Consider the following 24,682-nt stretch of genomic DNA (forward strand, 5'->3'; position numbering starts at 1 on the left):
GTATTTGCATTTTCTTTTCTGCAGACCCTCTGTTCCCGCTTCTTACCCAGTGTTTCTAATGGGGGGTAGGTATTTATAGCATACATTTATCAGCTCTCTTAGTAGGTTAAATTTATACATTTACCTGTCATTTGAGTTAAAATGATTTTTCTTTCTATAGTATGTCTTAACTTTTATGGAAATGTTTTCTATGTAGAAATTTTTAGTTTTGAGTAGGTTTTAATCTTTTTTTTATGATTCTGGATTTTGTGTCATACTTGGAAAGGGGCTCTTGGTCTGAGGTTTTTAAAAAATTCCATATTTTCTTCCAGTAACATGGGTTTTCAATGGGTTTTTTTAAACCCATATTTTTGAATCAGATACCTATATATATATATATATATATATTTATGAGGAAGATTGGCCCTGAGCTAACTTCTGTTGCCAATCTTCCTCTTTCTGTTTGAGGAAGACTGTCGCTTAGCTAATATCTGTGCCAGTCTTCCACTATTTTGTGTGAGGTGCTGCCACGGTGTGGCTTGATAAGCAGTGCTAGGGCTGTGCCTGGGATCTGAACCCACGAACCCCGGGCTGCAGAAGCAGAGTGCATGAACTTAACCATTATGCCACTGGGCTGGCCCCTCAGATACCTATTTTTAAAACTGCCTGAAATTATTTTTGGAAGAAGGTATAAATCATTGCCCACCTGGCGCGGCCTGGCCCCAGGGGCCAGCATTCTCCTGCCTCACTCACTGTCACAGTGCTCTTTCCTCCCCAGATAAGTACATGCAGATGAACCACGCCTTGTTTTCACTCAATGGGCGGACGGGCTACGTCCTACAGCCTGAGAGCATGAGGACGGAGAAGTACGACCCCATGCCGCCCGAGTCCCAGAGGAAGATCCTGATGACTTTGACGGTCAAGGTAAGGCCCAGCTCTCCTTCCTTGCCCAGGGGGCCAGGGCCGCGCATCACTGAGAGGGTCCAGCCCTCTGCCTTGTGATGGCCTGTCTCCTTGTGTAAACCGTCAACACTCAGACAATTTTCAGAATCTTAATTACAGCGCATGCCAGGGTCATTTCAGGGGAAAAGAACAGGGAGGAGGGTCTTCCCAAGTCCATCTTGGTCACCTCCCCATGTGTCCATCTCTTGCTGGGTTCAGCAGGGTCTCTCTGAGGTCCCGGTGAGGTCATCCTCTGGCCAGATAAGGAGAGAAATAAAATATCTGGGAAGTGGCCATTTGGTCTTTATGGAGGAGAGAGTTTATCCCCCCAGCGGCCAGTTCTGGGCTAAAAGCTTTTTTCAGATTCATCCAACTTTCAGAGGATGTGTTGTCTCTTTGTAAGAGTTTCTGTTTTCTCCTTTTTTGGGAAAATATGCAAGGTGGAGAAATGAATTGCGGTTTTCATAAGATTAAGGAAGAAAAAAATGAAGCATATGTAATCGAATGTTTAAAGAAAGACCAGTTAAGAAAAGAATACCGTATTCTCCCCCATCGTTTCCTGGGAGCTGGGAAATCGAGTGGCTAAACTCCCTCCCTGTGGGTGCCCACCTGGGCATGGGTGTGTGCGTTTCTGTGCTCAGGGGAGGTCCACCTGTTAGAGTCTAATGGCATGGGGACGCCCATCCTGGCTCATCCTCAACAGCTATGGGAATCCACCCCAACTCTCCGCCCCCATTTCCTCACCCCCAAGAAGGGAACAGTGGTGGTGTCCACTGCAGAAGGGGTTAGGACTTCTTCAGTGAAGAAATTGAGGCTGGCTTTGAACTCGTGCAGTCTGGCTCTACGACCCGAACTGAGCTCCGTGCTAGACCACCCACGCAGAACTTGTTAGCTCTTCCCAGGATGGCTCCAGGAGAATTCCAGTACTTACCTTTGATGTTCTAGGTTCTTGGGGCTCGCCATCTCCCCAAACTTGGACGGAGTATTGCATGTCCCTTTGTGGAGGTGGAAATATGTGGAGCCGAATATGACAACAACAAGTTTAAGACGACAGTTGTGAGTAAGTTGCCTGGTTCCTTTCTCCTTTCAAACTTCAGTCGAGCTGACTCACATGTTAGGGATGCACTGGGAATTTGGTAATGCACTTTTGTTGTCCAGGTCTTTTACTTCATTCTTCTTGCACACTACAGTTCAACTCGGAGGGGAACCAAAGGCCTGTGTGGTTAAATAGTTGGACTGGTACCCAGTGCTATGTTTCTCTGCCTGTCACTCATGTCGAGAGACCTGGGCAAGGCTCTTGCTCCCCGTGCCATGACAGTAGGGTGGTCTTCTCTCTGCATTAGGCCCCACCTGCTTTATCTACTGAGTTCAAGGCTAAGAAGCAGAGACACAGAGAGGATGTGGCTGACCTGACCCAAGGGCTGCAGCCTAACCTGCATGATCTTATCCCACAGAGGGCAGGGAGGCCAAGAGAAATGTTTGTTCTTCCATATGAAGCCGGGAAGACGTTGTCTGTGGGCCCCTTCAGGCCTGCCCCCTGGTAAAATGTAGCCCGATGAGCAGCTCATGTGCTGACCAGTGAAACTGGTGTTGTTAGAGGCCAGCAGGTTCACTGCTTGCCTTGCTCTGTGAGGCTCGTTCTGCCCTGACAACTCCAGAACCCATGCCTGTTCTTTCTCTTCAGAGAGCCTAACCCGCGTCCCTCATCAGACAAGGGATTCAGTGCTCACCTCTTCCAAACCACCTCTTCCTGCTCTGCCATCCACATCCCAGAGAGTTGAGACGGGAGATGTATAAAGGGAAGGTGGCCCCTGCTTGCTGAGGGCCAGGCCTGGGACAACAGCTTTACCAGGATTGCTACTGGGAAGAAAAAGATTATTTCTTAGATCTTGATATAGATGCACATTTACATGGTTGCTAAAGAAATTCAAAGCCAACGGAGTTAGAGATGGTTTTACCAGGTGGGGGCAGGATGAACGAGGCCTCTAATGAGCTCTGATTTCCTTCCAGATGACAATGGCCTAAGCCCTGTTTGGGCTCCAACACAGGAGAAGGTGACGTTTGAAATTTATGACCCAAACCTCGCGTTTCTGCGCTTTGTGGTTTATGAGGAAGATATGTTCAGTGATCCCAACTTTCTTGCTCATGCCACTTACCCCATTAAAGGGATCAAATCAGGTAAGACGCATTTCTCCTCGTTTTTATTAAATCATTGCAAAACCGACTGGGTGGCTTGGACAGCTGATCTCCAGGTAGTTCCCGTGAGCTGGCCACGTGTCTAGCCCCGTATCCAGCATCATTTACATGGGGATGGGGAAGGTGGCGAGATAGGATGCTGGGCTCTTCAAAATCAGGCGTCCGCATGCAAAGTTGGGTTATTGATTGATTGTCCACCTGGCACTGTAGTTTGATTTCATTCTGAAAAGTTTGAAGCTATTTGCCTCTCTCGGCCAGGGCTTAAGTCTAGTTGGATCTCCCACCCTCTTCCTGGCTGGCAGCGTGCTCTGGTGGGAAGGACAAAGCCCTTAACAACTGGCGTGAGTTACCATCTTAGGTCCACCTCCTCCGAGTCATCCTGGGCAAGTTACTTAAGCTTTCTGAGCTTCACTTTCTTCTTCTATAAAATTGGGGTGCTTGATTTAATTCTTCTCTGCTGAACAAAACACAGAACCCCTTCGTGCTTTGAGAAGGGTCATTCTGTGTGTGCCTGGGACCAAGCCATGCTGGGTCATGTGATCGGCTCTTAAGAATCAAGAGACTGCGTCCCACCCCTCCAACGCAGCCAGACAGCCTCCCCTAGGGGAGGGGATTTGGGACCCATGAGCTTGGCGCTGCCTCCAGGTCCATTTATCCACGTGGCTACTTTGTCAATGTGGCTGTCGTTATCTTGTATGCAGTTTCTCTCATTTACTTTCCTGCTGGATTTTATGTATCATACTTGATGAACAGGCCCTCACTCGTGTTGAATTCCCTTTTTCCCCTTAGTATTTCTGAGGCATGAGACATAAAATCATAGGTCCTTCTGGATTTCTCATGAGGTCACTGTTGCCCTGTTTTCTAAGGATCGTTTTAATGATTTATATACAAATATAGTCTTTTCTCTTGATGTTGTTTAGAAACCTTGGGTCCTGTGTTTTTCCCCCTAAACTTGAGATATTCCCTAAATTTCTACCTTTCCTAGTGTCATAAATCTGATCCTTTCCACCACTGGGCACTTGCCCCAGTAGGTATGCTGGGGACTCTGGTTAGAGAGTGCAGGTTCCTAGGCCCATCTGGGGTGATTTGATTCAACCAGTCTGAGGTGGAACCTAGGAATCTGCATGCTTAGCCAGCTCCTCACATGGCCTTTGGATGGCACCTTGAGAAAACTAGCTAGGCCGAGGCTGCTCATCTTATCATCGAGGAAACAAATTCCTAAGCAAGTGGGTAGATTAAACAAGAACTTGAGAAATGTTTAAACTTTCTGATTTTTTTTTTTTAGCACTTTAGAAATCCCCGTCTTCATAATTTAATAGGAATGAGGATACGTTTGTAAGTTCCTGAGGCCTGATGGTTGGCAACCCGCCTTGGTTCATTTTTCCCACACTGTAAACTACGTTAAACCTAGCAATTTTGCTGCAGAGTTTGCCTTTGCAATTTGCCTCTTGTAGATTAGCCAAGTGAATAAGGCTTAGGACAGATGTCTTTTTATGGTCACTGTGCCTGGCTGCGCTAACCCACCTCCGCTGGATTCATCCTGCAGACAGCGGCTCTGCTGTTACCCGCTCCTAGCCGATGTCCTCTGGAAGCGTGAGGGACGTGAGCATTGGAGCCCCTCCCAGGGCCTTGGAGAGAGGTCACAGTTGATGGACTCTCCTCCCTGGCCACCAAATTATGTCGATTCATCTAGAAAATGCTATGAATTAGCTTGGAGATTAAAAAAAAGAGAGAGAACAAAACCTCAAGGATGATGAAATATGTGGCCCCCGACTGCGGGATGCTCTCAATAGGACCTTCTCTCTCTCTCCCTTCCAGCTTCCAGCAAGGCCTGGTACATCCATATTCATGGAGGAACGAAACAAAATGAACAATCCCGTTGTGCACAAGGCATTGGGGGCCTTCGGAACTCGAAAATAGACTTTGCGCATTGTCACTAGGGATGCACTTAAGCTTTTAAGCCAGCTGGAGCTTGGGAAGGGAGGAAAACAGCATTTATTGTGTTAGTGCCTTAAACTCTTTCTCTTTTAATCCTCACAGCAATCCTGTGAAAGAGGTTTTATCATCTCTGCTTTTTAAATATGAGAATTTTGTGGCCTAGAGATGTTAATTAACTTGGTCAAGGTCACACACCTGTGGGACCAGAGCTGGGATTCAAACCCAGGAATGTCTTACTTCACACCCCATGTTCTTCCTACTCTGCGGGCTACCCTTGAGGCCTCCGCTACTCCTAATAAGCCAAGATGCTATCCTACTTCCAAAGATACCTATCTCACTTCCAAAGATACCTATCTCTGTCTCCCTTTCCTCTCTGACACGACCAAAACCAACACGGATAAGAACAGAATCAAACTCTATTTTTGGTGAAATGGGCAAACACCTTTCAGCCCTAAACCCAATATACATGAAGGGCTGTTCGCAAAAGTGAGACTTGGGCAGTGAGAGGAGGTACGTTGGTCCTCTGTATCTGCGGCATCTGCATCCTCCGCTTCAACCAACCACAGAGCGTGTACCACGTTTACGATTCGTGGTTGATGGAGGCTGCGGATGTGCAACTCATGGATGTGGAGGGCCGACTTACGGACTTGAGCATCTGTGGATTTTGGTAGCCATGGAGGGTTCTGGAACCAATCCCCTGTGGATACCAAGGGACAGCTGTACATGTTGCTGGAGACATCCAGCCAAGCGGACAGAGCTCACTTCTCCAATTTGGAGGCCCGGGCCACTTGGCAGCCTCCCTGAACATCGAGGAGTGTTCAGCGTTCCAGTACATTCTAATAGTTGATCAACACGTAGACTGACTTCTTCCCCACAGACCAGCTCCTTAGAGATGCAGACTCTCGGTCCCCACCCCAACCCTCCCACGTCAGAATCTGCATTTTAATAAGACCCACAGGTGATTCACCTCGCATTAAAGTTGAAGAAGCCCTGGGCTTAGACTGCTAGGATTCTGTGGGCGTCCAGAGCAAAAACAAACCAGCAAACAAACCAACAAAAATATTCCATCCCCTGGAGGGCGAAATAGATCAGAAAATGTCTCAACAGCAGGATTCAATGAGAACAATGTCCCCAAAATCCTCCAGGGAAAAGAAGAGGATGCAGATGCCGCAGATACAGAGGACCAACGTACCTCCTCTCACTGCCCAAGTCTCACTTTTGCGAACAGCCCTTCATTTACCCATTTACACTGTCACTCAAGTATAAAATCAAGGACAGAAATGTTCGAACATGCACAATTCAGGGATTATATGTCTCGTGAGCTTGTATTGAAGAAAACAAAAGAAGACAAACTTAGCCAGGCAAAATATCGATGGAAAACTTCAGTAAAAAGGTGCTGAGTGTTGGACATTTAAAAATTTGTGCATTTCATTGTGTGTGTAAATTTTATATCAGAAAAAGAATACTGTAAGCAAATACTGAGCTCTACTTAATGAGATGCATGCTGACACATTCAGAGGGAAGTGTACAGATGTCTCCATCCTACTTTGAAATATATACACGTGCATGCACATGATAGATTGGTGGCTGGGTAAATGTGATAAAACGAGTCAAAGGTTAATGGTGAGATCTAGGCAGTGGGTGTACAAATGTTCCTTGTAATATTCTTTTAGCTTTGCTGTATAAATGTCAGAAAAATATAAGTCTCCCTTTGTGGGAGAATTATGGTTACAAAATGGAACGCAAATATTACACACCGTGTCGGTGTAGAAATAATAATACAGTTTACCCAAATTAGAGGAAGAAAAGGGAGAGCAGTATAGGGTTGGGCAAGCATGCCAGTTTCCTCATCATAAGCAGTGGGAAGTGAGAGATTCAGTAGATGTTATTTAAAGGTGATAAATCTCCTGAGAGTGAAAAGGTTCTCTAAGAGAAATAATCATCATCATTGAACAAGCCAAAAACTGAATGATGAAAGGCACAGAGGAAAGAGAGGGGGGTGCCCTAATTTGGGCATGGTCTGTCCTGGAGAATCAGTAGATACAACGCAAATAAAAAATTTTCAAGTCGAACGAGGGCCATACAGTGAATCCCCATGATAGGATGTTAAATGGAAATTGTAAGGTTCAGAATTGCTTAGGTCAGGGTCTTATCCTTTCGGGTTTTAAAGGAAACTCAGACATATGCATAGACTATTTTGGGAAGCTACTGTTAAAAATAGTTCCTTCTGGAATAAGGAATTATGAGTGGGTGGGAGCGAGACTTTCATTGTTACTGTGTATTCTTTTGTACTACTTACTTAAGACAAGCAAACTCAACTTTGAGATGTGTTGCCTTAAACATTACTTAATTGGGGGAAAAATTCAGCTCCATCTCAGCCCTTCTCTAAATAAAAAGAAACGTTTAAATGACTGTCAGACACAGGTCCTAATTGTAAATAGGGAATGGCTTTTAGAGGAGGATGATCAATACTGCTGTGAACTGCCAAGGGACGGGAAGATTGCCTCCCATTGGAAATCTTTAAAGATACGACACACCCTTGGCTATGCTTTGTAAATGACTAAGTGGAGGAAATAGGTGTGAAGATTCATTACTCTTTTGAGTCTTTTGGCCTCAGGAGTATTTAAAGAATTGAAGCACAGCTGCAGTCACTCTAAAGTCAATGTGTAATGTCCTGTGGATTTTAATTTCTTCTGAGTGAATCATTTTCATTTCTAGATGGCAGGTATTTTGAACTTCTCTGAGTAGACCTGTCAAGGCTGCATTCTGGAGCCCCTCTCTCTAACCGTCAGGATGGGACTTCTGGCTTCCTGAAAGTCAGCCCCTAGCATGGGGCACTGACCTCTCTGCTTCTTGGATGGGACATGTGATCCCTGGGTACCCCAGGAAAGCTAAGGTCTGACAATAATCGCCTGCCTTTGCGTTGTTTTTCTATTCTGCTGCAGGATTTAGATCTGTTCCTCTGAAGAATGGGTACAGTGAAGACATTGAGCTGGCTTCCCTCCTGGTTTTCTGTGAGATGCGGCCCGTCCTGGTGAGTGGAGAAACACCAGTTGGGGTTCCCTGAGCTATGCCTGCTGGTGGGGTGGAAATGGCCAGTGAGTGCAGTTGGCTGATGGACTTAAACTCATTGAAAATTGTCTAGTCAAACTTGCCACATCATTAAAGAGGAATTCCTTTTAGCTACAGATTTACCCAGGGCTCCTAGGTTTTTCCTCCCAATGATAAATAAATGAAAAGCAACAGGATCTATTGGAGTATATGAGGAACCTATTTGGTTTAAAACTAATCTGTCCTGACCTTGTTTTGCCAAAAGGGCCTAATGTGGCCTGTCGAGCATGCATTGTATGCCTGCTTTAAACATTTACAATGTCCCAAAGCCGAGGATGATGCCCTTAAAGATAGGGATGTATCTTCCCCACTTTCGGCATTTCCTTAAGAATAAGCATCTCTTCCTGGAAACTAAGGATTAATTACCGACCTTCTGTGCTCACCTTGTGACCACTGATCTGCTGTGCCAGCCAAGCAATCTCATGACTGTCGTACAAGGGACATTCCTCTTGTATATGATGTATGCTGTTTGTTCCAAGATGGTGTATAACCCCTCTGGACACCCCATTTCTTTGGTGCCCTTCCTTCTTTGGGAAAAGAAGGTCCCGGGCTACAGTCCTCAGACCTGGCTCATAATAAACTCACCCCAATTTTGGTTTATAGATTCATTATGGATTATTTGTGTCGACATCAGCATCCATCCTTCTTGGAGACTGCTGTACGATTCTGTGCGTAGGCCATGTAGTTGGAAAGGGTGAAGCTCTGTGGAAGTTCCTTAGTTTCATGTTAGCAAGAGCCAGACAAGAGAGTGCTCTTCTAGATAACCTGATCCTTCCTCGGTGCTTTTCCCTCCTGTTGGGCTTTGGTAATCCCTTAAAAGGTCTGAGAGCATCCAACAAGGCCTTGTTGTGACCTGTCCCCGGGGAGGAACTTTGTGGACCGCAACTTCCCATAGTGAGCAGCGCTCCTTTTGTGGTTCTCTCTGCTGCTGGAGGAGCTGGCCTTCTTGATCCTTTTGGTTTGCCAAGGCCTTGAAGATAACTTAGTCCCTCTTTGATTAACCAATTTTCGGGTAGACTTGGCAGAAAGGGCTTGGCCTCCTTGAACCTTGAACTATGAACGAGGATGAGGTGAAGCTGCTCAGGACCCAGCACCAAGCTGTGGGGAGTTCGGGTCTTGGGTTTGATGGCGGGAGAGATCTGGATATTGATGGTGATTCTGGGGCTTCAGGATCTTCCTGATGGCCTCTCCCATAGAATGAAACCCACTCGGGATGTGTTTTTGCAAGGCTTCGTACATGGCCAATGTACTCTCCCACAATCTTTCCATTCCCCTACCACAAAACCCGGCCTGGGCTGGGGGATTTCAAGGGTCACCCCACCTATCTTAGGATAACCTAGAAAAACTATGGTTCTGGCCCCCACAGGGCTGATGTGGGCTTGGTCAGTGCTGCCAGATGCGCGTCTTGTTTTCTCTCCTTGGTTGTCCTCTGAGTAGAGAAATCACAGCCTGTACCGTTGTTCTTTTGGCTCTAAGGGTGAAACAGTGATTTGGAAGTTGCTTGTTTGGCAATTTGCAGAATAGAGCTGAGAGCCTTCCAATGGGGAAGGGAGATGGGGGGTGGGCTGGGGATGCCTTTTAACAGTCATTGTCCACGCAGTAAAAATTCATGAACTTGACTCAGAGGAGAGAACATTAGGCTTTTCTGAATAGCTGTTTCCCTTACGTACGGTTTTTGCAACCTTGATGGTTTAACACTCCAAAGCATTTTAGAAGCACCGAGATGCAGGCGGATGCAAAAATAAGGAAAGATAGAAAGCAGTAAAAACAGGAAGGAGAGACTTAAAAGGCACAATAGTTGCGGCCCAAGGGCCTCAGTGACAGCCAAAGGCCTCACTTTTTGTTGGTATATAATAAGTGCGTGATGGTGAAATCTGTCTTAAGAGGATAAGCGGATGGATATTGAAAGTTTTCCATTTTGAAACAAATTTAAATGTGAACGCTTGAGACTGTCAAAATAAATGTACTGTTTATATGAAAATTCTAGTTTTCACTTGAACCTTAAGTTATGGATCAAAAAATCACCTTCCACGATTCTTCCTGTGACAGAAATGCTCAGTCGTGAAAGTTTCTATAAATTCCTCCTTTTACCAGGTGACTGAGTCATCATCAAGTCCTTGTTGAGAATGCCCACGTTTTAAATTTCTCCTCTTTTAGAATGAATTATGCATTTGCCAATTTATCATTAATGAGACTATCTGAGGTCTTTAATAAGTCTATTAAAAGACTTAAGCTAGGGGCGGGCCCTGTGGCCAAGTGGCTAATAAGTTCGTGCTCTCCGCTGCAGCGGCCCAGGGTTATACTGGTTCGGATCCTGGGCGCAGACATGGCACCACTCATCAGGCCACGTTGAGGTGGCGTCCCACATGCCACAACTAGGACCCACAACTAAAAATACACAACTGTGTACTTGGGGGATTTGGGGAGAAAAAAGCAAAAAAAAAGACAAGTTAGAATATATTTTGTACAAATGGTTCAAAAATCCAATCACAGCCTAGACGGTCTGGAAAGTGTAGTTTTATAAGTGGGAGGAAGGGAGTAGATAAAGTTTGCATTTCATCTGTGTGCTTCCTTTGTGTCCTAGGCCAATACATTCTTTATGTAAGTATAATAACAATAATAATACAAATTTCATGTATACATGCGTAATTTTTTTTCTTTAAAGCTAGTTTTTTTTTTTTTAAACTTAGGCACTCTTGACAGTTGAGGCCGGATCATCCTTTGTGGTGGGGCTGTCCTGTGCATCATGGGACGTTTAGCAGCATCCCTGCCCTCGACCCACTAGATGCCAGCAGCACCCCCTCTTGTATAACAACCAAAACTACCACCAGACATTGTCAGATGTCCCCTGGGTGGTGAAATCATCCTTGGTTGAGAACCACTGCTTGAAAGTGAGAGAAGCACTTTTTATACTGTTACCTAATGTTCATTAGCATTTAAATGACTGACAGATTTTCCCGTCAAGTGAGTGGACGATAGATTAATCATTCACCCAAGCTGGGCATTTATATGAAATCCACTTACAAGCAGGGCTCTCATGAACGTCTTTGTGTGGTCACCCTTTTCCTCCTTTAATTCAGAACTATTTCCTTAGGATTGATTCCCAGATATGGAATGAGTGGGATCAATGATTTTAGCAGGGTGGTAAAATTGTAAAACTTAGGCCTTCAGCAAAGCCTTGAATAAGTGAGCTTGAAGACTCTTGGCTTAGTCAAGCTTACGTCTCCCCAGCCCACCACAGGATGCGGGATTCTCTTGCCTCGGGAAAGAGAACCAGCACTTCCTCTCTAAGTACATAAACCCACCTGCAGACATTTCTTGGAAAAATGAAGTGATAAAATGGGTTTTGGGTGGTGGTAGGACAGCGTTTGTCTGGATACTGCTCTGCAAAGCTGTCATAAACAAACCAAAACAATATAAATAATTTAAATGATGAGGTATCATTGATGGCAGAGGAAATGCATACGTTTAAAGGAAAATGTGTTTACCCAGATTTGACTTCCTTGATGAGGGAAGCTTCACGGGTTGGGTGTGGTTGGGGATGCCGCCGCAGAGCGTAGGGGGAGGTGGGGGCCTCGTGTGGGGTTCTAAGTGGAACGTTGACTCTCCCAGATGTGCTTTCTGAAGGAGCTGTGGCGGAAAAGTTGTGTGTGTGCAAATTTCCTTACAGCTGCCGGTTCTCGAGCTTTTATTTAGTTCCACATCTGTCACCTGGTTCTGAGCGACGCACAGGTGCTGTTTGGTGATTCTGCCCACACGGCAAGGAGGGGTCTCTCGCAGGAGCTGGGTTGTGTTTGGTAGGCCTGGGTTTTCTCACCACCCAAAGGTCAAACCTTGTTTTATTTGTCAGCCGCATCCTCTGTGATGCCCGGGAGAGACAGCTTCAGGAAAGTAAACAGCTTCAGGAAAGGCTGGTCTGAGCAAATGATTGATCCGCTGAGGGCCGAGATGGAGTTTAAACTCTGTCTCAGCAAATGTTTGTGAGTGAAGTCCCAGGAAACTGTCAATAAGCACTTTCAGCCCCTCTGAAGAAGCCATTCACATGTCACAATTACTTTGTCAATTCTCAGTCCTGTACTCCATTAGCCATATATATGGTTTACAAAGAGTATTTTTTAACACCACTTTATTACCTACTATATTTAATTTGAGAAACAGAAAAAGAAAGGAAGGAGGGGGTTGAAAAAAAATCCCCGTAAACAACCTGTACATAACCACAGATAGCATTGTGGTATGTTTCCTTCTCCTAATAAGGTTTGCATATGATATTTGCATGGTTGGATTCCTATAATACCTATGATTGTGTGCCCTTTGTCCACTTCACAGATGACTTTGAGCATTTTTCCATGATGTGATAGGTTTTTCAAAGCCGTTAATGCCCGTTTCATCAGGTGGAGGTCCCTAATTCACTTAGTTATCCTCCCACTGATGGACAGTTAGGTTATTTTTTATAAATAATGAAGGGCTTCATGTAACATTTTTTGATTAAAATTATTTCCTGAGGCTAGATATTTAGTAATGGAATAATAGAGCAGAAAAGGAAAAAAGTCCTTATAGTTCTGAATATATGTCGAATTGTTCTCTGAAAGTAAATAGTTTCTTTTAAGTTGATGTATTACATGCAGTCTTGCCATTAATTGAAAAGGGGCTCCACTCAAATGATCTAAACTTGTGAGATTCAGAAGAATGGGGCAGGAGAAAGTATGGAAACCTGAATGTTCATCTTAATCATCGTCAATAGCCAAGCTGGCAGTACCTGGAGAGTACGTTTGAGAAGACTGGCTGCCCGGACCTTTGAGAACTGATCTTGGTGTGGACTGTGCTTAGTTTTGTGCTGGATGAGAGCTAAGGTGGGAGGGGTGGAGTGGCCTAGTGGAGAGACAGGATTCTGTGGTTCCTGGCGAGGGCTCAGCCGGAGCAGGTGTGTGAGTCCCTTTGGAGAAGGGCTGTGGCACACACTTCTGGAGTCCTGGAGGACCAGCATGGGGTGCTGCCCTCTGGAACGCAACTGGTCCTGGTTTTTGAGGTTGGAGAGGATTTCTTTACAGTCGGGGAGACCCAGAGGCACAGAGAACGGCCCTCCTTGGGCCCCAACAACTGAAGTTTGCCCAAAGCCGGCCTCAAAGAGCAGAAACTGCTGTGCCTCCCACTAAGACCCGACAACTCAGTGTCACTACTGTTCACAAAAACCGTGAGCACGCAATGAAAAAATGGGCACAGAGAGCAAGAAGAGGAAGAAAGACTCAGGTGGACACCTGTACAGGTGGCTGGCAGATGACGTACAGCTGCTGGAAGCATCCGATGAGAACCCTAACACAGAAGTCGTAAGAGCGTTCAAGGATATCTAAGTATAGCACTGAATAGACTTTCCGGAATTTGAAGCCAAAAAGCGATTTCTTGAATTTAAAAATTTAGTATATAAATAGAGAGATCAGCATTAGTGACCCAGAAGACCACATGGAAGAAATCTCTCAGTCCAAAGCAATACCATCATGAGATGGAAGTCATTAAGGAAAAGAGAGGCTCAGAGGACAGATGCAAATGACCTGACGGGCGAGCATGTCCTGAAGGATAAAGTGGAACAGATGGGTGGGTAGCTATTAATGAAACAGTGAGTAGAGGGAATTTTCTCTGATTTTCTGCTTGAGAGGGCTCACTTGGTTCCTGAAGGGTTGACTAGAAATCACACCCACACCCCTGTCGTATTTTAGTAGAAGTTTTGAATTCCAGGGATAAATCAAAAACCTAAACTTCCCAATGCCTCAAGTTATCCAGAAAGAAAACTTAAGTAGATCTAATATCAGACTTGTCCTCTTCAGCACTGGACACTAGAAGATAGTAGAATGTCATCTGTAGTCTAGAAAGACAGAAGAATTCAGTGTCCAGCCACCCACATGGCTAGGCAGCGGAAATGTATTTGTGGATATGCAAGATTTTAGATATTATTTATCTCACCCAAGAAAGCACCCGAATCAATGGAAACTTTAATCAGAAGGGAGATTTCCAATTAGGGAGATGAAGAGGTGGAAATAATGAATAATTTCGTGGTACAGTTAGATTTTGCAGGATGACAACAGGATGATTAAAATTTTGTGATGTTAAGTGTCAAAGATTCTTGAAACAGAAGGAATACACTATAATGAAAAATTTATGAATAGTCTGGAACTGAAAATATATCAGCAAAACCCAGGAGTAGAGAGGTAAATTAAAGGTGCCCTGAAAGCTTTCAGTTTGATGGTTGGGGGATCAGTAGACACATAAGGCATCCTGCAAGGGGAGAGTTACTTCTGAAATGTTGATGTAAAAAGAAAATGTAATTTTAATCAGGATTATTGAAAACTGAAGGTAACCACCGTAAAAATTGAAAAGCAGAGGAGAAATAAGGAGGACAAAAAAAGGAGATATACAGAAACTTGACTAAGAGAGTAAAAATAAGGAAAAAGAGCATAAAAGAAGAAATTAAAGCAAAGAAAAATGTATAATAATCAAAATGGAATGGGTATAACATATTTGATTCAGTGAGTGGACTGAATTCTATTTAAAAAGAAGCAAAGAAATCCAACTTTGCAATGTTTACGAGAAATAAGCCTAAAACAAACAGTAAAGAAAGGTTAAAAAAAACCCCAGGAATGGAGGAGTTATTGGGAAAAATTAGGAAGGGAAAATTAAAATAAAGTAGAATTAAAGATGAAAAGTACCAAGAACGTTAAGAGGGACTATATGACCTAACGATAGAATGTTTGGTTTACAAAAGGGATATAAGAGTTGCAGGTGTTTAATTAGGAACCACATTACCGTGCTAAATATGTAGAACAAAAGCTCCTACAAATATAAAGATTACTTGATTAAAAAAAACCCAGAATTTGGAATGTCTAGTATACAAAAAAATCAGCAAGGACAGGTGATCAAGCTAATATGACTAACACTTGATGGGAGAGGTACAACTTTGTGTCCTACAGGTGGATAATGTACCCTGTTTTCTTCTATTTTTTCAGAAACTATAATCTTGATTGCATACTTGGTCACAAAAAAAACCTTAATGCATTTGTTTATTACCTGATAAAATGTGAAAGATAATGAAACGATGGCTAAAATGTTCACTATTTGAAAATAAAAAATTCCTAGATGAAATAAATCAAAGCAAGTAAATTACCTAGGAAGTAGAAAAACACTTATGCCGTAACTATGTTTAGAAGAGGAAAGGGCTTGCCTTAAAGCTGCGCAGAAGACTGAAAACACATGCACCAAGTATTCGTCTTTTAAAAAATTTAAAACACCAAGAAGAACAAAATAGAGATAAGAGCCAAGTGAATGAAACGCAAAACAAAGAGAATAAAAGACCAATTAAATAAACTCTGCCTGCTTAATAAAGGAACAGAATAAGACCAAAAACCTATAGGAGTAAATATTGAAAAGGAGACTGGACCCCAAATAATGAGAAGATAAATAAATTTGAAAAAGTAGGGCAAATGGATGATCACCTTGAAGAATGTAAATGGGCTAAAATTGTTTAAAGATGCAGTGGAAAACTTCGAGACAAAAAGTCTTATAGAACACACTGGAAGGATGACAGAACACCTATCAGATAAAACTGGTATCAGATCTAGATGGTTTTCTACCTGGATTTAAAGAACATAATTCCAGTTTTAATCCACTGAAGTCAATAGAAAAATCGAAATGCTTCACTTAATGTCTTGAAACTATGTAACTTTCATAACAAGACTGGAGAAAGATAATATGCCTCTGTCTCCTGCCCCCCACTAGTCCTAGATCAATGCCACTTCTGAATACAGATGTTAAAATTTTTTAAAAAAATTAGCAAGTCATTTCCACCTATTTACTAGAATAAAAATATATTAACTAGTTATTCCAATAATGCAAGGATGGTTTAACACTGGCACAGTTAGCAACACATTTAGTGAGAAAAAGCATAAATGTAACCCAATGAAATAACTAGTATAAATTGTAGTAAGGAGATAAAATTATTTATATTCATAAATTATGGTTATGTATTAAAAAAAAAACAGAAAGACTCCAATTTTAAGGAGACTGATTTTTGTTTATTTGTCTTATTGAGTTTAACCACTTTCTCTATTCCAGAAATGACAGTTGGAAATGTGGGGTGAGAGTCAGCGACAGACGGAAAATCTCATTCACGATATTGACAAAAACTATAACACATTAGGAGTAATTTAAATAAGAAAGGTTACAGGGCTTTTATAAGGAAAAGTATAAAATCTGCTGGAAGACATAAGACAAGAAGTAGGAATATGTACCAACCCTTCCAAAATTAATGTTTGGTTGGAATCAGTATATAGTATATATATAAAACACGCACAGACAGATGGGAATACAGATGTAAGTGTGTGTTTGCATTGGTTACTATACATACATACTCTAGCTCTGTCTGCTGAGAGAGCCTAGAACCAATGACACTCCGCTAGCAATGAGCACATCTAAGCACCCAGATCTTGCTTTCTAAATATCATTCTCCAATAAAAGAAATCAAAGCTCTTTATTCAAGTGATTGATTCAAGAACTGAGACGGATAAAATGAGCCTGGAGTAACCTGAAGTTCTGGTGAGTGAAGAAGTGCTGGAAAAGCATGGGGACACACCAAATGGGCATAGGAGCCAAACCCAAAGAGCTCGCAATGGCCAAAGGTAGAGCAATTTGAATAACAAAATAAATAAGGGTGATATTGGACTATAACCCACAGAATTCATGTGTCCATAAATGAATAAATAACTAAATGAGAGAGAAGAGAGAGCTCTTTCTTATAAAAGAATTCCAATTAATAAATGTTGAAGGAATGAGGGAAATAGAAAGTCACCATTGGAAACCTCAGTAAAAATTGCTGTAGGTAAGATCTATGAATGGGTGCTAAAGTTAGTGAGCGAAAGTTAGAGGAGAAATGAGATGTTTGCATAATCTCAAAGTATCTTTCTCCTAGAAATTTATTAATTGAAAAGAGAAAAATGGCAGCTCTACGGTGGATGAACCTGGCAGACACTGTCTTAACCAAATGATCAACATTACCACCAGTAATAAGACGTGTCGCTATCATGTACCTCCTGAGGACGGTACATCACTTCTGTGGCATTCTTGCCAAAGCTGCATAATCTCAAACAAATCACGAGAAAACATCAGACAAACCCAGATTGTGGGACATTATACAAAATTACTGACCAGTACTCTTCAAAAGTACCAAGGTCATAAAAGGTAAGGGAGGACTGAGGAAACGTCAGAGATTGGAGGAGACTAAGGAGACACAGCAACTAAGTGCAGGTGGGATCCTGGACCAGGAAAAGAACATGGGTGGAAAAAGCAGTGAAAACCGAATAAAAGCTGCCCTTTAGTTAATAACATTGCACCAATGTTTTGGTCATTGTGCAAGGGGTTAAAGAAGATACAAGGGTTTGAAGCAGGAATAATAATAAAATCACAACGTAAACGTGAATTGATATAACCCAAAATTGACATATCTCCAAGGAGAAGATAAGCATGTTTGGGGAAAGTCGTCAGGTCTTTCTCTCTGAAGATAACCCCTCAAAACTGAAAAATCAAGAACTTGCAGTTTAGGCATTCTCTTTTTTAGAAACACTGTTAAGGATGGAGAAGTGGTATGTACCGGAGTGAAGATCTGAGTAGGAGAGACAAGATGGGACCCTGGGACCAGCAGGAGAGAAGGCGTGGGATATGGGACAGGGGCCCAGGATGGGCAGTTTACCCATGCAGTTTCTTCTGTATTCTGTATGAAACAAGAGGCCAGGTCGTCAGCTGAGACTGAGGAGGCTTGAGGGGAGCGGAAGTGTGAAACAGTCATCTTAAAAGAGTGGGAAAAAGAATTTCTTAGCAAAATATGGGATTGTATTGCTTAATGTGCTTCTATAACGTATGTGGTAAGTATGCATTAATGTTTTATTTCGGATTTTTGCACTGGTGTTCCCTGAGAGTCCGGTCGGTAGTTTTCGGTCAGGTTTCGTTATGGCGGCTTCATTAAAATTGCTTGGCAGCCTTCCGTCTTGCCCAGGCTGTGGCACATTTTGGGTAGGGTCGGAGTTAACTGCTACCTACGTATAACAGATGTTCAAGACAGCTTTTGTGAACCTTTCTGGGCCTGGTTGTAAGAACCTTCTCCTTTTCTTCTAGGATAAAATTAGTCTCTTCAATTTCTTTTTCTCTTATGGGATAATTTTCCCTAATAGGAAATACATCTGTATGTATCTATAATATATATTTTTGAGCCTCAAGATCTTTATAATAAATAAATACACAAGTGTTCATTCTTTTCATGGTCATCTTGGTTTTTCTTTCACAGGTTCCTTCCATTTCTTCTTGTCTAGCTGTATACCTCTTCGTATGTCTTATTTGACTGTTTGGGCTTTCACATTTTCCTAGATTAGGTTAGATAATGGATTATCTACTTTTTCCCCACAAAACAATTCAGCTCTTGCATTTACTTTATATTTTTATTTTTTGGGTTTTTCATTCAACCATTTCTATGTTTCTCTTTCCTGATTCAGTCTGCTTTTCTCAGGCTTCTGTTCTTTTTTTAACTGCTTGTTTTTGGGTACGTCATTTATTTCATTTCATCTTTTGTGTGCTAATGCGAGGGGACTGAAAGCTGTGCACAGATAGATGGTCTACGGCTGGGAGGGTTTCACTTTTCTTCAGAAAAAAGACTCGGCCCAGGACGCATCGGGCCAGTGGTCAGCTGTTTGCTCGAGGGGTTGGGAGAAAAGCAGACACAGCCGCGCAGCCAGGACACAGGCTGGAATGAGAACCTAGAGCCCCGAGCCATCACCCTAACGCTTGGCCGACCCTGCCCTTGGGAGTCCCCCATTTAGAACTTTCAGAGGACCAGATTCCAACATACAGATTCCAGGAGGAAAGACTCTTCCCATGCACAATGAGCTTGCACATTACAATTTTAAAGCACTCCAGAAAATAATGCTAATACAGCTAACAAATGTAAAAGCAAGAGCATTCACTCCAGTGAATCCGAAAATAACTTTGAAATAATTTTTTCCTTCTGCTGGGAAAGATTTGCCTTCAGCTAACATCCGTTGCCAATCTTCCTCTTTTTTTTTTTTCCTCCCCAAAGCCCCATCACATAGCTGTGATGCATAGCGGTGAGCATTCTAGTTGTAGGTCCCTCTACTTCCTCTATATGAGCCACTACCACAGCATGGCTGCTGACAGATGAGTGGTGTGGTTCTGTGCCCAGGAACTGAACCCAGGCCACTGAACTGGAGCATGCTGAATTTTAACCACTAAGCCATCAGGGCTGGCTCTGAAATAATTTTTTTTTGGTGAGGAAGATTGGCCCTGAGCTAACATCTGTTGCCAATCTTCACCTTTTTGCACAAATAAGACTGTCCCTGAGCTAACATCTGTGCCAGCCTTCCTCTGTTTTGTATCTGGGATGCTGCCATAGCATGGCTTGATGAGTGGTGTATAGGTCCATGCCCAGGATCTGAACTTGTGAACCCTGGGCCACCAAAGCAGGATGTGCAAACTTAACCACTAGCTGTCCCCAATAAAGAGAGAACCCAATGAGTAACATGCATTTTAAAAAGAACAACCCTTCTTACTATTAATCAAGAACATGTAGGAATGAAGGGACTAATCAGAAATCCTGGAAATACAATTTGAAAAATCTTGGAGAAAATTGCTTTAAAGCTTAGTAAGTGGGAAATTCCAGAAAGGATACAGTTAAGGAAAGAATTGGTAAATGTGAAGGTTATGTTGGGGAATTTACTTTGAACCCAGCAAGACAAGATAAAAAATCTGAAGAATTATTTTAAAAAAGGAGAGTAGAATGAGAAACTCCAACATAAAACATTTGAACTATTGATGGCGAGAATTTTCTAGCATTGAAGAGACGTGAGTCCTCCAACTATAAACACAGCAGTATAAGTAAGTATAGATCCGTGTATAGACATGTCCTATTGAATCGGCAGAATACCAGGATAAAGAGAAAATTATGAAAGAGAAAAGACAGATTACCTTCAAAGGATTGATGAATGACAGTAAGACTATAGCGGTAGCAGCCTGGAGACCAAGGGGCATCTTCAGAATGCTTGAGACACACAGCTGTGAGTCTAGATGTCTTGCAATCCTAATAACTGTCATTCAAGAGCGGGGGCAAAATGAAGGCATTTGCAGACATACAAAGACAGATAATTTAGTACTAATAAACCTTTACAAAGTTATAAAATATAAAACTGTTATATAATACTATATGTAATGCTAAGGACTAAATTAGGTAACATAGTTATAAGTGAAAAGAGACCGTTTATAGTATAGTGTTAAGACTTAAATGGGGTTTTTGTTTTGTTTTGCTTTGTTTGTTACAGGGAGGGAAGTTGTCTCCTTGAGGAAGGGCATAAATTTAAGCGGAATCATTGTTGCCTCTCCCCATGCCTCTCTCAGTACATTCCATTCATCACCAGGGACTGTCCATTTTACCTCCGCTCCTTGTGCGAAGACAAACATCTTTTTACTCCTTTGCAACTTTGCAAGCGGCCAGAATAACCTTTACCATCGCCCTCCCCACTCTCCAAAGTCAGAATTCCGCCTGTTATCCTGGGGGATGTCCATGATGTTTTGTTAGGTCATTAAGGTGGAAAGGAAAATTTGCAGAGCAAGGTACAGTCTGAGGCCATTTTTTGTAAAAATAAATGACAGAAGAGGCCCATTTGTGTATCTTGATGAATGTTTCTGTAGCACCGAAGTCTCTCACTTGAACTGCTGTACCGGTAGGAGCAGCCAGTAGACTTACCTCCCAAGTAGCCGTCCTTTCCACAGTAGTCAGGGATCTTTTAAAAACATCAGAGAGCTGAGATGTCGTCATCCTCCTCCCACACTGAAACCCAGACTCCTTACCTACGAGGGTTTTTTCTTCTTGGCATAATAGAGGAAATGTTTTGGCTCAGACAACTGCAAAGCTTAGGGATGGGGCTTGTTTCAGTTATGGCTGGATCCAGGTGCTCACTCAGTGGCTCTGTTTCCTCTCCTCTGGCTTCATTCCCAACTTTCTCTATATGCTAGCAGAGGGGCCACCAGCAGCTGGAAACGTTCATCCCTCTTTCAGCTGATCCCCAAGAAAAGAAACTATCTTTTCCAAAGAGCACCAGCCAAAGCCCCAGGGAGGTCTCGATGTGGCCTGGCCTGGGTGCTGATGGTGGGGAAGTGAAACGTCATTACTGGCTAGAACTGAGTCACATGCCCATCTCTGGGGGTGAAACCTATGATACCTTGACTTTTGTTTGGTTGATAACAGCTTTATTGAGATATGAGTCATACACCTACCTTCCACTTCACTGATTTAAAGTGTACAATCAATGGTTTTTAGTATGTTCACAGAGCTGTGCAACCATCGCCATGATCAATTTTAGAGGATTTCATCACCCCTAAAAGAAACTTCCTGCTCATTAGCCATCACCACTCCTCCCACCCCAGACAACCACTAATCTACTTTCTGTCTCTGTGAATTTGCCTGTTCTGGACATTTCATATAAATGGAATTGTATAGTACGTGGTCTTCTGGAACTGGCTTCTTTCACTTAGTATAATGTTTTCAAGGTTCATCCATGTTCTGGCACGTTACCTGGCCTTTGAAGGCCCTTAGAAGATCTTGAATGATCTGCTGGCTCCTGCCCTCCTTTGTGTCCTCATATTAGGCGGCTCTGTCCCTCCTCTGCTGTGTTCCACTTTACGCACATAGCTGCTCAGAGCCTTTGCATTCAGATGAGGGTGACACAGACAATAAGAAACCAGATTCAGATGAAGAAATGGGACCAGTGGGCAATGCACTTATTTCAGTGTTTCACGATAAAGCCACATGGTGAAAAACAAAGGTTTTTGTAAACTGCTTTCTTCCAATAGAACAAATAATTGCAAGTTTTATCTTGTTAAAATAGGCCCTGGATTTTCTGGGATAATCGCAGTTGCAAAACTTCTGCCCCGTGCTCCCTTCAGTCATGCTCCTCAGATGCCATGTCCCACATTCTGGTTTGGAAGGTGTCACCACACGCTTGTTCTCTCCCCTCCTCTCTAGGAGAGCGAAGAGGAACTCTACTCCTCCTGTCGCCAGCTGCGGAGGCGGCAGGAAGAGCTGAACAACCAGCTCTTTCTGTACGACACACACCAGAACTTGCGCAATGCCAACCGGGATGCCCTCGTTAAAGAGTTCAACGTCAACGAGAACCAGCTCCAGCTGTACCAGGAGAAGTGCAACCGGAGGTAGGTCAGCCCTTCCCCCCACTGCAAATCCTCAGGGTCGTGCTTCTCTAAGCCCAGTGACCTTGGGCACCTGTGGCCGGGCTTCAGGAAAGCCCCCTGCCTTGCTATCTTTAGAAATCCTTTACTGATACCCTTGACTCTCATCCTCTTTGCTTTATAAATTAACTTAGAGTAACGTCTTAAACATCTGCAGCTTCCCCAGTAGAACTGTCATCACTGGAAAGACTGTTCAGTATCATAGTGAAAGTAAACGATGACCACTAGCTTTCCCCAAGAATGGGCTAGCCCAGTGGTTCTAAATCAGGGCAGAGTCCACCACACAAGGGCTGCTTCTGGTTGTCCTACGGACATGGAGTGGCGGGGTGGGCAGCCAGAGATGCCTGGTGTCCTAGAATGTGCCAGAGAGTCCTGCGCAACACAGAATTATTCCAAAGAAAATGCCCATTGCAGCCTCTAGTGGGACACGTGGTGCTGAGCGCCTTATCCCTATTATCCTCATTTCATCTTCACTTCAGCCTACAGAGTAGCAATGACCCCAGTGCAATAACCAGTGGGGAAATTGAGACTCAGAGAGGTTAAATGTCTTGCCAGGAGCACACCTCTCCGACTCTCAGCCCTGTACCTTCCAGCCATGAATGGCCTGCAGAAGTGTAGACAGAGAAATGGTACAGAGTTCAGCCCAAGGCCCGTGTCTTAGCCCAGTAGGTGATGATGAAATCTCTTTTATTTCAGGTTAAGAGAGAAGAGAGTGAGCAACAGCAAGTTTTACTCCTAGAAGCCAGGGTGCGTGTGTTGTGTGTAAGGGGTTGTGTGTGAGTGTGTGTGTGTGTGTTTGCATGTAGCAGAATGTGCTGTACTCGGACCCTGGGAACATGCTCATCTGTGATGTCATCGTCTCTTCAAACGTGCCGTCAAGATGACGTTTCTAAACAAGGCCCAGTTGACGTGAGCTGGGGTGATTTCCTGCTAATTTTTTCATCTTGGACAGTTTCTTAACTTATAATTTTCTATAGAGAATCCCAAAAACATGCTCATCGTTTTTGGCCTCTCATGTTCCAAACCTCATTGAATAAAGGCAATGAAAAGTGTCCGTCAGTTAACCCCTCTGTGCCTGACCTTACACTGAGCAGGCTTCCTTTTCCGGCCTCTAAAGATGTAGGTAATTGATTTCCACGGAAGATGAGCTGGAAATGTGAGGAACTCATTCAGTAGATTCTGAAAAGGATTTTAACTAAAAGGCAAATGATTCCACAATTAAGGCCATCGGATTTCACCAAGGCCCAAAGGGGAGCCCTGCCCCAGACAGCCACATCTGCCCAGCTTCCCTGCCCCAGGCCAGCAGGCTCAGTTCAATGCACTTTAACTACTACCAGCTGGCTAGCTGGCTAGACCGATCTCCTGCACGGACCTGCTGCAGTACATGAGTACATGGAATCTGTTCCTTAAGACAATTTCCAGTTAATGACAGAGACTTACTTTGTGACTGGAGTTATTGGGGGTGGGAGATGGAAATCTTAGAGCCTCTTTGATTTAAAAAGCCTGTTAGAAACCAGAGACCCACTGAAGGCTCGGCCAGCTTCTTGCTCCCCCCTGCTCTGCCTGCTCGTGAGCCGGCTGCGTGACCACTGGGCAGGCTCTGGGTCTGCAGCTCCCCATCCCCACGGACAACAGGTCGTTCACTGATTAAACGAGGTGATGAAAGTTAGGCTCCATCGGGGACTCTCTCTGGATTACCAGTCTTCTGGAGCAGCAAGCTAAGCCTTATGGCTTAAGCATTAGAAAGCTACAGAAAATCCCAGCTGCGGCCGTCCCCAGAGGGGCAAAGCCACCTGGGACGAGATGACACTCCTCTGCATCTTGAGATGCAATTTAATGATTTGTACAGTTTGATGATTGAACAGGGCTTTTTAAAGATAAGGATAGTGTTGGGGTGGGGCGAGTGGTCAGTAGAGACACAGCGTGCTCGGGATAAATCGAGAACCAGCTTATGGGGAAAAAGATGGAACTGTGAACAAGATTGTGCTGGGGAGGAACAAACTGGCGGTAAGACTGGTGGCTTCCCTTAGATGCAACAGGGTCCTGGAAACGCACTCAGCGCTCCCCTTGTTGTCCTGGGCTCAGCCTGCATGTCTAGCTGAAGACTCCATTAAAACCAGCCTGTCCGAGCCAAAGACCTTCTCCCTTCATTCCACAAAAATTTATTGAGCAAAACCATATGTCAAGCACTGTGCTGAGGTCTAGGGGTACAAGGGTAAAAAAATTGTTT

At 43.6% G+C, this 24,682-nt stretch overlaps 1 protein-coding gene across 1 annotated transcript in view; it reads left to right on the forward strand.

Moving 5' to 3' along the window:
• PLCG2 (phospholipase C gamma 2) overlaps positions 1 to 23,504 on the forward strand; it is a 155,479-nt gene extending 131,975 nt beyond the window's left edge. Inside the window, exons 28-33 of the mRNA XM_070500217.1 lie at positions 758 to 903; positions 1,867 to 1,981; positions 2,932 to 3,099; positions 8,001 to 8,089; positions 22,232 to 22,416; positions 23,149 to 23,504. Of these exons, the coding sequence (XP_070356318.1) occupies positions 758 to 903; positions 1,867 to 1,981; positions 2,932 to 3,099; positions 8,001 to 8,089; positions 22,232 to 22,416; positions 23,149 to 23,191 (746 nt within the window). The 3' untranslated portion in view covers positions 23,192 to 23,504. The remainder of the gene's footprint in view (positions 1 to 757; positions 904 to 1,866; positions 1,982 to 2,931; positions 3,100 to 8,000; positions 8,090 to 22,231; positions 22,417 to 23,148) is intronic.
• Positions 23,505 to 24,682: the final 1,178 nt, after the last annotated feature.

Source organism: Equus asinus, chromosome 28 (genome assembly GCF_041296235.1).
Source record: "Equus asinus isolate D_3611 breed Donkey chromosome 28, EquAss-T2T_v2, whole genome shotgun sequence".
NCBI classification, from domain to species: Eukaryota; Metazoa; Chordata; class Mammalia; order Perissodactyla; family Equidae; genus Equus; species Equus asinus.